The 15,081-nt window shown below is 47.9% G+C and overlaps 1 protein-coding gene across 2 annotated transcripts in view; it reads left to right on the top strand.

Moving 5' to 3' along the window:
* The first annotated feature begins 1,539 nt into the window (after positions 1 to 1,539).
* ARNT (aryl hydrocarbon receptor nuclear translocator) overlaps positions 1,540 to 15,081 on the top strand; it is a 100,123-nt gene continuing 86,581 nt past the window's right edge. For both annotated transcript variants that reach the window (XM_068253265.1, XM_068253264.1), the window contains exon 1: positions 1,540 to 1,722. In XM_068253265.1, coding sequence (XP_068109366.1) covers positions 1,701 to 1,722 — 22 coding nt within the window. In that variant the 5' untranslated portion in view covers positions 1,540 to 1,700. The remainder of the gene's footprint in view (positions 1,723 to 15,081) is intronic.

The raw sequence follows: 15,081 nt of genomic DNA, 5'->3' as shown, positions 1-15,081 counted from the left end.
TAAATAATAAAAACCATCATTTAAAACTGCATTTTGTGTTCAATTATGTTATCTTTGACTAATAGTTAACGGTTTTTGATGAGCAGAAACATTTAAGTGTGACAAACATGCAAAAGAATAAGAAATCAGGAAGGGGGCAAATAGTTTTTCACACCACTGTATGTAGAAAAATATATAGAGTTGGTATTACTTACCTATGGGCAGAGGTGCTCCATAGTAGCACCTCCCCCTTTTTGTATGAGATCCACCATCTCCTGGTATGAATTGCAGCGGTCAGAGAGGCATGCAATTCTGCTAGGAGCTTGAACTTACAACACCTGCCATTCTCACTGGGGAAGATGGCAGATCCCATATGGATGGGGGGCGGGCTTGGGAGCACCCCTTCGTGAGGCAGACGTGAAAAAGGTACCTGTTTAAAAGGGTGCTGGATAGTGGTAGTAGAACATTTGCAAAATTTACCGATTAGTATTCTACTACTTCATTCATATAGTAAAATATTGGTGACATTTCCTGCTATTTTACTATGGCCTAACTCCTTTACACAAGCACCCCCCACCGGTGGTGCCTAACCTTAACTCCCTCCCCCTGGCAGTGGCTAATATTAACCCCCCCTCCCCTGGTGGGCAACTAATCTAACCCACCTGGGCAACTAACTTTTACTCCTGTGGGTAACTAACCTTAACCAAACCCACCCCCCACCCAGTGGCGTCTAACCTTACGCTGGGACAGATCCAATGATAGACAAGACAAATAACATTTATTTTGCGCTTTTCTCCTTGCGGACTCAAAGCGCCAGAGCAGAGCAGCAGCCACTAGGGCGCGCTCTATTGGCAGTAGCAGTGTAAGGGAGACTTGCCAAAGGTCTCCTACTGAATTAGTGCTGGCTTACTGAACAGGCAGAGCCGAGATTCGAACCCTGGTCTTCTGTGTCAGAGGCAGAGCCCTTAACCATGCTGAGACCACCTGCTATTAAAGCGGATACACATTTAAACAGGATGCATCTTGTACCCAATTCAACTGTTCGCCCACCGCAGGTAAGTAATGCTAGCCACCTCCTCCAACAGGCTACTCTATGACTTTATATACTGGTGCTCGGGTCCCTAAAACATGTTCTTCTCTAAACGTTCAGGCAGCAGAACGCGAAAATTGCAACTACAGGATAGACATTTCATAAGAGATTATAAAATTATATTACTGGACTTCGTTCTGGCCCTCTGCAAAGAAGTATTGCCCGGTTTCTGCGCCTGAATATACATAGCAAATACCCCATGATGATTTGACCAGACGCAACACACACACAACTACATCTCCCTCTCTGAATAATTAGACCCTTCCGTCTCTGAGCTGCCGTCCAATCCCTCGCTGAGATTTCAGCAGCCAATCACCACAGCCTCTTTCCCTTCTCCCCAATCACAAGGCATTTACGTAGGAGCTCCCTGCGACGTGACTAACCTAACTTGCTAGCCGCACCCTTTTGTTTCTGGGTGGTACCTGGCACCTGCCGGTGACGACTATTTGCTGAAAGTGCTGCCACTCCGCGTACGTCACGCCCCATCAGTGGTAGGATAGGTTGCACTGTACGACCCATATTCCCGTTTACTTTTGGGGAAAAAAAGAGTGCGTTGGATAGCTGCCGCCATCTTATTACCGGGCACCGGGAGGAGGGAACGGAGAAGAGTGCGCCGGAACACGTCACGGGGATGGCAGCCGCGGCCCACCCAGGTGAGGGCTTAATAGGGTGAGGGAGGCCAAGGGACTTCAGTGGGGATTACTGTGTGTACATAGACTGGGCTTCAGTGCTCCCTGGAGAGGAGGGGGAGGAGCCTAATCACAGGGGTCCTCACTTATGCGGGCTCTGGCTTTTTCATACTTTATGTACTCTGTAACTAGTGATCAGAATCAGAATCAGAATCAGAATCAGAATCACTTTATTTCGCCAAGTGCGACAGGCGCCGCACCCGGAATTATTTGTGGACACATGGCATATTGGCAATGACAAGCAGTTGGTCAAGTAGATGCAAATAACTTTGAGTTGATGCATATTTATTCAGCTTGAAAATGAACCAATCAAATCCTGCTGAGGTAACATTTGATCAGTTCATTTTCAAGCTGCCTAGATTTGCATAAAAAATGTACATAAATTTGCATCATCTTGAAGTTATGTGCATCTACTTGACCATCACTATCTGTAACTATTGTCTGTATATGTACATATCTCACACACGTACTACAGAGCAAGCGCCTGATATTCTGTCACTACATTGGGCTATAGTCCTGCTGTTAGTGCACAGTGACAGTTTTGTATTCTGTGACAGACGTGTTGATGAGTGACCTATTGGTATACCAGTTTTGCTACTCATTCACAAGGTATAAAATGTTATTGAGTAACGTAGGGCTCATGCAGAAGAATAATTATAACATTTAGGTACCTGAAGTAGAAAAAAAAAGTTAAAGTGTGCCTGAGATGGGCACACTACAGATTTTATACTTACCCGGGCTTCCTCCAGCCCCAAGAACGCTGATGCATCCCTCACCAAGTGCCTCCGTTAACCTGGTATTGCTATTGATTTTGTAAAGAAGTGATCGTGAAATTGATCAGAAATCATATTGTACCTGTTGGAAATTATTGATTAGACCTGTCGAGCTGGCGGGAAATTGCATGGTTTGTCGGAGGCATAATATTTGTAGCCAAAGACCCTGAACAAGGATGCAGATGAGATGTTTGTGACTTAAGTCTGACAAGATTAGCTGCATGCTTGTTTCAGGTGAATGATTCAGACACGACTGCAGCCCAAAAATTCCACAGGAGTGGCAGGCAACTGGTTGTCTAAAGGGAACCTGTCCTGAAGTGAGAGACAAAGGCTGACGTATTAAACAATACTAGTTGCCTAGCAGATGTGCATTGGGCTTTAAATACCAGGAGGTAGTGAATTCTATTGAAACAAATAAGCTGCTGATGACTGAAATCAAAGGGCCATTAAGCAAGACAAGATAATGCAGAAACTCATGTATTCAGCAAATATGGCTCCTCTCTGATAGTGCGCAAGTGATACTTGTTAAGGTAGCTATACATCTAACGATGTATGGGAAGATTCGACCAAGAGACAAATCCCTATCAAATCTGATAGGAGAGAGATCTGTCGCCAGCACATACACTGCAGGCCGATTCTCCACCAATTTCACGCTGAAATTGATCCAGAATTGGCCTTGTGTGCAGCATCCGTCCGCCTCGCCACCCCGAAGCTGTCCCCTAATGAAAAATGTCTCCAATGTGCCCAGTGTAAAGTATATATTACCTGTCCGTGGCCTGCGCTTGTCCCCAACTGGTTTCTGGGATTCCTCCTCTGCATACACACGCGCCCCATGTGGTTTCCTAGTAAGGGCGCGCGTGTGTTATATCACATGTGCGCCGTTACTAGAAAACCACGTGGGGCAGGCTTGTACTGAGCTGCCGAAGTGCCGATGGTCCCATCGGTGGGCCCCGGCCCCCCCGCCTCCTGGGGGCCCCAATGCTGAAAAGGAGGGGGCTAAGCGCTGGAAGGGGGGAAATTGTGCACAGAGTGGTGGGGAGGGGGGAAGCCTCCCCCTCTCCCTCACCTAGGGGCCCCCCCTTCTGCGCTACCCCTCCCTCCAAAATTGCAGCAGCAGCGGGGAATAGCTTACCGACCGAGAGTCAAATCCATAGCTCTGCGTGTCTCTGGCTGGTCTGGACTTCTGCACTGACTGTCCAATCACGCTCTCACAGTACTTCCTGTGAGAGCGTGATTGGACAGTGCAGTGCAGGAGGCCAGACCAGCCAGCGGCACGCAGAGCTATGGATCTGACTCTCGGATGGTAAGTGATTCCTGCGCTCGCTGCCGCTGCTGGCTGCTATTAGGGACGGGGGAGCGCGGAAGGGGGGGGGCCCTAGGTGAGAGAGGGGAGGGAGGCTTCCCCCCCTCCCCGCCACTCTGTGTCTGCTGCCCTCACTTCCAGCATGGGGGGCTGAGACCTGCTGCTGCCTACCTAACTGAGGGGGGGAGGCTTCCCTGCTGATCTGTGCCCGCTGCCCCCCCTTCCAAGCTGGGGGAACTTGCATTTTGTGGGGGTATCTGCCGCCCAACCTGATTGCATTTTGTGAAGGTATTTGCCGCCCAACCGGATTGCATTTTGTGGAGGTATCTGCCGCCAACCTGATTGCATTTGGTAGGGGTATCTGCCGCCAACCTGATTGCATTTGGTGGGGGTATCTGCCGCCAACCTGATTGCATTTGGTGGGGGTATCTGCCGCCAAACTGATTGCATTTGGTGGGGGTATCTGCCGCCAAACTGATTGCATTTGGTGGGGGTATCTGCCGCCAACCTGATTGCATTTGGTGGGGGTATCTGCCGCCAACCTGATTGCATTTGGTGGGGGTATCTGCCGCCAGCCTGATTGCATTTGGTGGGGGTATCTGCCGCCAGCCTGATTGCATTTGGTGGGGGTATCTGCCGCCAGCCTGATTGCATTTGGTGGGGGTATCTGCCGCCAGCCTGATTGCATTTGGTGGGGGTATCTGCCGCCAGCCTGATTGCATTTGGTGGGGGTATCTGCCGCCAGCCTGATTGCATTTGGTGGGGGTATCTGCCGCCAGCCTGATTGCATTTGGTGGGGGTATCTGCCGCCAGCCTGATTGCATTTGGTGGGGGTATCTGCCGCCAGCCTGATTGCATTTGGTGGGGGTATCTGCCGCCAGCCTGATTGCATTTGGTGGGGGTATCTGCCGCCAGCCTGATTGCATTTGGTGGGGGTATCTGCCGCCAGCCTGATTGCATTTGGTGGGGGTATCTGCCGCCAGCCTGATTGCATTTGGTGGGGGTATCTGCCGCCAGCCTGATTGCATTTGGTGGGGGTATCTGCCGCCAGCCTGATTGCATTTGGTGGGGGTATCTGCCGCCAGCCTGATTGCATTTGGTGGGGGTATCTGCCGCCAGCCTGATTGCATTTGGTGGGGGTATCTGCCGCCAGCCTGATTGCATTTGGTGGGGGTATCTGCCGCCAGCCTGATTGCATTTGGTGAGGGTATCTGCCACCAGCCTGATTGCATTTGGTGAGGGTATCTGCCACCAGCCTGATTGCATTTTGTGGGGGTATCTGCCGCCAGCCTGATTGCATTTGGTGGGGGTATCTGCCACCAGCCTGATTGCATTTGGTGAGGGTATCTGCCACCAGCCTGATTGCATTTGGTGAGGGTATCTGCCACCAGCCTGATTGCATTTGGTGGGGGTATCTGCCACCAGCCTGATTGCATTTGGTGGGGGTATCTGCCACCAGCCTGATTGCATTTGGTGGGGGTATCTGCCACCAGCCTGATTGCATTTGGTGGGGGTATCTGCCGCCAGCCTGATTGCATTTGGTGGGGGTATCTGCCGCCAGCCTGATTGCATTTGGTGGGGGTATCTGCCGCCAGCCTGATTGCATTTGGTGAGGGTATCTGCCACCAGCCTGATTGCATTTTGTGGGGGTATCTGCCGCCAGCCTGTTGGCATTTGGTGGGGGTATCTGCCACCAGCCTGATTGCATTTGGTGAGGGTATCTGCCACCAGCCTGATTGCATTTGGTGAGGGTATCTGCCACCAGCCTGATTGCATTTGGTGGGGGTATCTGCCACCAGCCTGATTGCATTTGGTGGGGGTATCTGCCACCAGCCTGATTGCATTTGGTGGGGGTATCTGCCACCAGCCTGATTGCATTTGGTGGGGGTATCTGCCACCAGCCTGATTGCATTTGGTGGGGGTATCTGCCGCCAGCCTGATTGCATTTGGTGGGGGTATCTGCCGCCAGCCTGATTGCATTTGGTGGGGGTATCTGCCGCCAGCCTGATTGCATTTTGTGGGGGTATCTGCCGCCAGCCTGATTGCATTTTGTGGGGGTATCTGCCGCCAGCCTGATTGCATTTTGTGGGGGTATCTGCCGCCAGCCTGATTGCATTTGGTGGGGGTATCTGCCGCCAGCCTGATTGCATTTGGTGGGGGTATCTGCCGCCAGCCTGATTGCATTTGGTGGGGGTATCTGCCGCCAGCCTGATTACATTTGGTGTGGGTATCTGCCTCCAGCCTGATTACATTTGGTGGGGGTATCTGCCGCCAGCCTGATTGCATTTTGTGGGGGTATCTGCCGCCAGCCTGATTGCATTTTGTGGGGGTATCTGCCGCCAGCCTGATTGCATTTGGTGGGGGTATCTGCCGCCAGCCTGATTGCATTTGGTGGGGGTATCTGCCGCCAGCCTGATTGCATTTGGTGGGGGTATCTGCCGCCAGCCTGATTGCATTTGGTGGGGGTATCTGCCGCCAGCCTGATTACATTTGGTGTGGGTATCTGCCTCCAGCCTGATTACATTTGGTGGGGGTATCTGCCGCCAGCCTGATTGCATTTTGTGGGGGTATCTGCCGCCAGCCTGATTGCATTTTGTGGGGGTATCTGCCGCCAGCCTGATTGCATTTTGTGGGGGTATCTGCTGCCATTTGACTACTTGATGAATTATCATGAGGCATGTAACTACTTGAATATTTTATCTGAAATGTATCTGGTCGGACCTAATCTCTGTGAATAACACCGCTACTTATTTTGTGTTTTTATTTATTTATTTTTTTAAGTCTGCCCATGACTCATCATGACCACGCCGATGTTCCAGTGCGTGGTGACACCCATTTATTTTTGCTGCGGCGCTATTCCCCGCTGCTATTGGAGACTGTCCTCAGAAGTGCTCACAATCTATTCCCTACCATAAAGTCATGCAAAATTTGTAGAGTACATGTGTATGTGAGCCCAAAATGGGGGGGGGGGAGGAGGAGAGGGGGTGGGCCCCAGGCTGAAACTTCCTTGGTGGGCTCTTAGTGTCCCAGTCCGACCCTGACGTGGGGTGTGCGTGTATGGACAGGGGAATGCACCCGGAGCAGCGGAGTGGCAAGCGCAGGCCGTGGACAGGAAACTTATACCTTGCACGGGGCACCAGGGGGGGACATTTTTCATTAGGGGGGACAGCGCTAGGGGTTTCCTCACATTCGCCGATTGTCATGAAATTGAACGCCATTCCTGCCGCACATGCACACAATCTAGCAAGTCCGCCCAACATCTTGCAGCATCATCTCGAAATTGGTCGAATTGTTGGTCGGGCTTGCACTTGGTGGCACAGATTTTCATTTGATTATAATAATCAAATCGGTTGATTGGCCACCAAGTCACCTGATGTATGGCCACATTTACATCTAAAAATCTTTAGGCAGATTGACCAAGAGCCAGATCTCTCTTCAATCAGATTTGATCATTGAGAGATCTGTTGCCTGCTCACACACTGCAGGCAGATTCCCTGTCAGGAATTGGCCTAGCGACAACGCCTCTGCCACCAACCTGGCCAGCCCCCAATTGTTTATGGAACTTATGAAATCACAACTTCCACCTGTCTTGCAACTGATTGATGTGGAAAGTGAATAGCCAATGATGACAGAAAATGCTGATATTCTTTTCGCAATCATTTTTTGCTAAAATAATGTAAAATGTGACTTTCGAGCAAAAATGTCATTGAAAATCATTTTGTAATAAGTTTGTGAATTTTCACATTTTTTGTGAAGTTTCGCGGCAGAATAAACAATTTTATGCTTTTTGCGAATTTTCACTGAAGAATAACGATTTTTCTCTAATTATCATCCGGGACAACCTGAGATCCGGTCCCGCCCCGGATTTGTGGAAACACAATTAACCAAGAAGATTAAAAGCCCCCGCCCTCCCTTACTCCTCAGTTCATCTGTGTTTCCGCGCGGAAACACGCTAAGAAGCAAGCTCCTGGTTTGTTTTTTGTTTACTCACCAAAGGGTGAGTCCTTTGATCGGAGGTTCGGTGGCGAAGTGTTGCGGGAGGTGGCACAGGACCTCCGTAATAGGCAGTGTGCGACCTCTGAGTGGGTTATGGCCGTCACACTGCTCCCCTTTCATCTAGACGCTGGCTCTGCAAGGCGCATCCGCGTCTAGAGGCGGCTTCCAGTGACGTTGGACGCAGAAGACGTAAGCGTACTGACGTCACGCGGCCGCGGAAGGGGTGGAGCGGAGAGCCAGGAAGTAAAACAGGCGTGCTCCTGGCGTCTCCGTTGCAGAAACCTGCAGGCAGCAGTGGCAGCATTAGCGGTGAGGCAGTTGATCCGAGAGGATGTCTCAGCCGCAGAAGGGGGAACAGCCTCAGCAGCAGCGTGACACGGAGGCCCCAAACCCCGCTTCCAAAGCCACTTCGCAGGGGCAACCATTAGGTTCTGGAGTGGTGAGTCCTCCAGTTGGAGGGTGTTTTTTTTCTGCCATTTTCCTTAGATGGTGTCTCAGTATCTTATCATCTTTGTGTTTGTGTTTCAGGCAAGAACTGAGTCTAAAAATGCTCCACCAAAATATAAGAGATGTGGCCTATGCAATGCTAAAATATCTTTAGAGGCCCCTAGGAATATATGTCAAGTTTGTACGGAATCCATTGTAGCTTCTCAGACCTCTAATATTTTAAAGGAAGTTATGGAGTCTGTTAACAAGAACATGCAAGAGACACTGGATAAATTTAAAGAATCCTTTGTACCACCTCCTCCTGCTGAATCCCTGCCGGGGCCTTCTACCAGAGGGTTTTCTCATTCCTCCATTCCTTCGGGTGCACTTGCAGCTGAAGGAGAGGGAGAACAGGAGGAGGAGGAGAAGGAGGAAGAGAGGCACTTTCTGAGACAAGATCTCAGGAGGAGGATCAACTCTTATCTGAGAATTCGGATAGGGAAGAGATTGTTAAAACCCCTAGATTTTTATTTTCTCCTGAAGAGTCTTCTGAGTTATTAAAGGCGGTTTATACTACAAAACAGATTAAGGAACCTATCCCAGATATTACCCCTCAGGACCAGGTTTATTCGGGATTGGGGCAATCTTTGGGTAGAGTTTTTCCCATTCACAAAACCTTGCAAGAAATTATTTCTTCCCAGTGGCAAAATCCTGAGAGGCCCCTATTTATTCCCAAATCGGCCAAAAGGAAATATCCCTTTGCTCAGGCGGAAATTGATAAATTGACTAAATGCCCAAAACTTGATGCTTCGCTGTCAATTATTGCCGTATATTCACGAAGGTCCTGGCAGAGGTAATGAAAAATTTAAGAATTCAGGGTATCTCGATTGTTCCATACTTGGACGATCTTCTAGTAGTCGCAGAATCAGAAGATCTCCTCATAATCCACAGGGACATTGTAATCAAAACCCTGTCTCAGGTCGGATGGATTATAAATTACGAGAAGTCAGCCCTGTCTCCAAGGCAGGAAATCACCTTTTTGGGGTACAAGGTAAATTCAGTGGAGAAAAAGATTTTTTTTACCACCAGAGAAAATTGTAAAAATCCATTCGGAAGTAGAGAGTATGGTTGGTCAAGAGATGTCTTCTCTCCGATTTAATCATGCGAGTTTTAGGCCTATTTTCAGCATCCATCCCAGCAGTCACTTAGGCCCAGTCGCACAGCAGGGAGCTGCAGACGCTGCTATTGGCATATTGGGACAAATCCAGGGATTCCCTAGACCTACTAATCCCTATTCCAAGATACAGTCTATCCTGGTGGATGGAGGCGCAGAACCTGGACAAGGGGAGATTCTGGAGGCAGAACGATCCGATAAAGATTTTTACAGACGCAAGTTCCTGGGGTTAGGGGGCGACAGCTTTGGGCAATCATGCTCAGGGAAATTGGTCACCCTCAATGAGAAGGAAGTCGTCCAACTTCAGGGAACTGATGGCAGTTCTAGAGGCCCTACTATCTTTTAAATCTCTGATAGAAGGCAATCATGTCTTAATATTTTCCGACAACATCACGACGGTGGCGTATCTATCAAAACAGGGGGGCACGAGGTCAAGAGATCTGATGTCCCTTTGTGCGGAAATTCTAGAGTGGCTAGAACCCCAAGTTCTATCTTTATCTGCGGTTCACATAAAAGGCGCCCTCAACATAGAGGCGGATTTTTTGAGCCGGCAGGAAATAAACCATTCGGAATGGGAGCTTCATTCGGAGGTCTTCCGAATGGTAACACAGAGGTTTGGAGTGCCAGAAGTGGATCTGTTTGCATCCCCGCGGAATGCAAAGGTGAAGCTGTTTTTCTCCCTCCACAAATGCCAGAAGTCGCTGGGATTGGACGCGCTAAGTCTTCCTTGGGAATTCAACCTATGTTACGCATTCCCTCCGATAGTACTTCTTCCGCAAGTTTTGGGCCTGGATCCTGAGAGGGTAATAATGAGAAACAAGGGACTTTCTGAAAAGGTGATTGAAACTATTATGAAATGTAGAAAGCCGGTAACTCAGAAGATATACCGTAAGGTTTGGAAGGTATATACAGCTTGGTGTGAAGCACGTTCAAAAGGTCAGGGTTTGACTAGTTCTGTCCTGGAGTTTCTCCAGGATGGATTTGATATGAAATTAGCACCTAGTACCCTCAAGGTTCAGTGTTCAGCCTTATCCATTCTTCTAGATAGACACCTGGCACAGGAAGAATTAGTAAAGAATTTCTTCAAGGCCCTACAGAGATCTTCTCCAGTCTCGCAGAAGATTTTTCCCCAGTGGGATTTATCATTAGTACTCAATGACCTAATAGAAGCTCCTTTCGAACCAATTGAGGATATTGATATAAAGTTTTTAACATACAAATTAGCATTTCTGATCGCCATAACGTCGGCTAGACGTTTAAGCGATTTACAAGCCTTATCTATCAAGGACCCGTTTTTGATCATTTGTCCGAATAGCGTAAGGCTTAGATTGGATCCTACTTATCTGCCGAAGGTAGCCTCTACCTTTCACAGATCGCAGGAAATAGTTCTACCTTCCTTTTGTTCTAAGCCTTCAGGACCAAGGGAAGAAAGTTTTCACTGTCTAGACGTCAGAAGAGTTATTTTAGTCTATCTCACTAGAACGAGAGAATTTAGAAAGTCAAATAATCTGTTAGTATTGTTTGCGGGAAAGAACAGGGGGCAGCAAGCTTCCAGACATACAATTGCTAGATGGATCAGATTGACCATAGCGATAGCTTATAAGGGGAGGGCCTGTACAGTACCGTCTAACATCAAGGCTCATTCTACCCGTTCCTTATCAACTTCCTGGGCAGAGAGAGCGGGAGCCACCATTCAGCAGGTATGTCAAGCGGCATCATGGTCCAACGCATCTACTTTTATCAAACACTACAGAGTGGATGTATTATCGCAGCAGGATCAGTCGTTTGGCAGAAAGGTGCTTCAGGCGGTGGTCCCTCCCTAGGTGAGTCTTTTTTTCTCGAAAAGACTTCTTGACTATCTCTCAGGTTGTCCCGGATGATAATTAGAGAAAGACTCCTATTAGACCTACCGGTAATGGAGCTTCTGATTGTCATCCGGGACAACGCCTATAACCCTTTCCCTTCGCCTGTTGCGCACCTATCTTATAAGATGCAGTGTTCTCCCCAGAATTTTTTTCCAGCCGGGTGGCATGAAAAAGTAGCCGGGTGGCGTGCGAGGGGGGAATGCAACTCTGCTTACAGAATAAAAAGAGGATGAGGAGGCAAACTGATGTACCTGCTAAGTACACACAATGCAATTTCCGGACAGATTTATTGTCAGATCGACAATTTTCAACATGCCTGATCTGATTTTCAGTTCACTTCTATAGGAAATCGTGCAGAAATCAGATAGGACATGTTGGGAATAATCGATCTGACAGTAGATCTGTCAGAAAATTGCATTGTGTGTACCTAGCAGATTGTTTCAGATTAAGGTGCTCAGGTCCCTTTTTAAGCAGACCTGAACAGAGAACTTGCTCTCTGCTCTAAAAGATGCACAACAGCATAACCTTTAAAGGACAACTGTAGTGAGAAGAATATGGAGACTGCCATATTTATTTCTTCTTAAACAATACCAATTGCCTGGCAGCCCTGTTGATATATTTGGCTGCAGTAGTGTCTGAATCACACCAGAAATAAGCATGCAGCTAATCTTGTCAGATCTGTCAATATGATCAGAAACATCGGATATGCTGCATGCTTGTTCAGAGGCTAGGGTAAAATTATTAGAGGCAGGGGATCAGCAGGACAGCCAGGCAACTGGCATTGCTTATAAGTAAATAATTATGGCAGCTTCCATATCAGTTTCACTTCAGTTGTCCTTTAAAGAAAAACATTTCTTTGTTACAGCTGATACAAATGCTGCAATAAATCTGCAGTGTGTCTACTTCCTGCTTTCTTGTAAGCAGACATGTTAACATTTAGTGCTTTTCAAATGAGCTTCTCTGCAGTCATGTAACACAGAAAGAGATCAAATTAGACAGGCTAAACTGTGTAAATACAGGGTGCATTTCTCTGTTTCCTTCTGTCCTGTGCAAGAGTTCAGCTCCACCAAGTGTCCCCAGTGTGCAGGGGGAGGGGCAGCACTACAGACACGATACAAAGCTGGGGCCAGGGAGAAACACACACAGCAGGAGACAAGTGCACAGGGGGATGCCTTTTTACAGACAGATGCTCTGCATGGCTGTGTCTCCTCTGCCCCCACAGCAAATAAATAAACATGCAGAGGTGTGAAGGGGCATCACTTCTCCTGATCTCCGTGTCTCCCTCCAGCCGGATTAAACGTGCAGCTGCCGTTTTCAACTACACAGGCATGTTGTTTACCTGGAGGAGAAGGAGAGACTACATGAGCCGCTCTGAGGCTGTCCCGGAGACCCACGTGGCTCTTATCTCACTCCTGGAAGCTGCTGCTGTATCAGTTTTTTTTTTTTTTTTTTTTTTTTTTTTGTTGCTTTACTGCTCTCTCTGTTTTCATTCACGAGAGTGAGAGGCACCGTAATAAAATAGATCCTAATACTCGGAGAGCAGAAGGGAGAATCGGAACAGGAGTCCCGCCCCTTACAACCCGCCCAGCCAATCCCTCCCTGTCTCACCAGAACACATGAGCTGACAGGCAGAGGAGCGCTCCTGCAGTGTAGTGTCAGCCTTTGCTATTGTGCGAGGCTGGCGCTGACTGAAAGCAGGCAATGGAGCGCTCCTATGTGAAGTTTACTAGAAGCTCCAGGCAAGCACATGACAACAGGCGGGCGGGGCTTCAAATCAGCCGGGCGGCCCGCCCACTTAATTAGCCCTGGGGAGAACACTGAGATGCAGGTCACTAGAGGGTTTTTTAGTCACGTATAGATGTTCCTCTCTTCATCTTGACCCCCTCTTCACGTCAGCGCCGATAGACGGCGCTGAGAGGCAGGGCTGCAGCCGTTAGCCCTGCCTCAAGAGCACCAAAATCTACGACCAAGCTGGTCGTAGATTTTGCAGGGGTGGGTTTGGGGGGTAAGGGACCCCCGTTTAGCCGCGGGATAGCGGCGTTTTAGCAGGGGCACACATGCCCCTGCTGAATATAAGCACTGAAGCGAGATTTATTCAGTGTCTCTTTAAAGAGTACCTAAATTATATATTACAGTTTGGTTTATACCTAATAAGTTGCTAAAATATATAACTTATGTCACACACGATAAAGTGTGATTTTTCTCACTCCCAGGGTCCGTATTCCACATATGGTCTTGAAATACCCGCCCCCAGAGTGAAATTGGGCCCAGGCCCTTTTTTGTATTTCCAAACCATAGGTGCAAAGGATGCTGGGGATTGATGTCATTACTCCAGCCCTCATGTCCATGTAATCTAATCTAGGAAGACAGACAGACATCTGAAATAAGAATTATAGCAGACAGACATTGTAAGATAGGCTGCAGCAGTTTTCTGGTGTCTTCTCTCTCCTACACGCTGTGAAAAGAGAAGTCATTTGATCCAGGCAGGCAGAGAGCAGGGGAGGGAGGGGCAGGGAATTAACCAGGCTGAAGAGGTGGGTACAATGCTTTCAGCTTCAGGAGGAATAAGGAAGTGCTACTTACAGATATAGATGTGAGTCTGTTCTATCCAATATGATGTACCAGATGTAAACTTTATATGTTCATCTAACTGTACACAGTGCATAGACTACATATATGTATTGCCATTCAGACCTTTTTTTTGGCTGGAGGTTGTCTTTAAGTAAAGCTATACCATTGACATTTCAGCAGCAGACTTGAGATTTTGGCTGGTACACACAAAAGTAGCACTGCTGTTTGTCAAACAACTGTTTCCTAGTGATTAATGTAACAGCTACAGACTGCATTGTCCAGCAGCAGTGAATATTTGCAGTGAGCACGCACACAAATATAGTTCCCTGCCAATAAAGACTCGCGTAACGTCTTGTTATAAACCCCTTTCCCGTAAACTCTGCTCTGCAAATTCCTTTGGTGCTGAGTTTTGACAGTCAAGATGTTGGAAGTTTCTTTAATAAAGAACACAGATTTATTATGTCAGCTGGCTAGGGAAAGAATGACTACAAATGAGCAGGAAACATGGGAAACTATCAAAAGCTCTGCGCAGTGCTGTCCTTGCAGCACCCTCTGGGCCTGTTAGGCTGGTTTTAGCACAGCAAGCTGTGGTCTGCTAGGCTGTAGTTACAAGGGAAAGGGGAAATGAAAGCAAGATGTCCCCTTAATGTTAGGGAAGTGGTGTATTTTAGAGGTTGCTTTGGCTGCGTCCTTCTGCAGCTTTTGCCATGTATTATAAGGAGGGTGGTGGCTCTATGATTAGCAGCCTAGTTTATATTGAGGACTTTGGTTTGGTAATCATCAGGGACATTAGCAGATATATTCTTGTAATTGTACAGGAGGGTGTGAGCGGTTTAAGGGGCGGAGTTTAGGGTGCTAGAATGGATGTGCCTACAGGCTCCTGAGTTGTAACTCCAGTCCTGAGTGTTGGCATAGTCTATTTTCCTTGGGTTTGTACGTCTGTCTATGTCTTCCAGACTAGAGTTCCAGGTTGTGAGCATTCAGTCTGTAGAAGCTCAGGTTTTGCCTCTCTTGAGAGTTTTTGAGATTTTTCAGGTATGGGGTCATTTTATATTCTCTTTGTAGAGATTTTATTTTACTCCATTTATCTACATAGTCCTTTTTGTGCTTGGCTGTGGCATGCTTCTCTTCTCTCAGCTTTATTATTGCACCTTCTGTAAATAAGTGCCAACTTTACTCCTTTTTTTTGTGCCAAGGAAAATTAGTACATTTTCT

Source organism: Hyperolius riggenbachi, chromosome 9 (assembly GCF_040937935.1).
Source record: "Hyperolius riggenbachi isolate aHypRig1 chromosome 9, aHypRig1.pri, whole genome shotgun sequence".
In the NCBI taxonomy this organism is placed as follows: domain Eukaryota; kingdom Metazoa; phylum Chordata; class Amphibia; order Anura; family Hyperoliidae; genus Hyperolius; species Hyperolius riggenbachi.
This window is presented reverse-complemented; position numbering and strand designations above follow the sequence as displayed.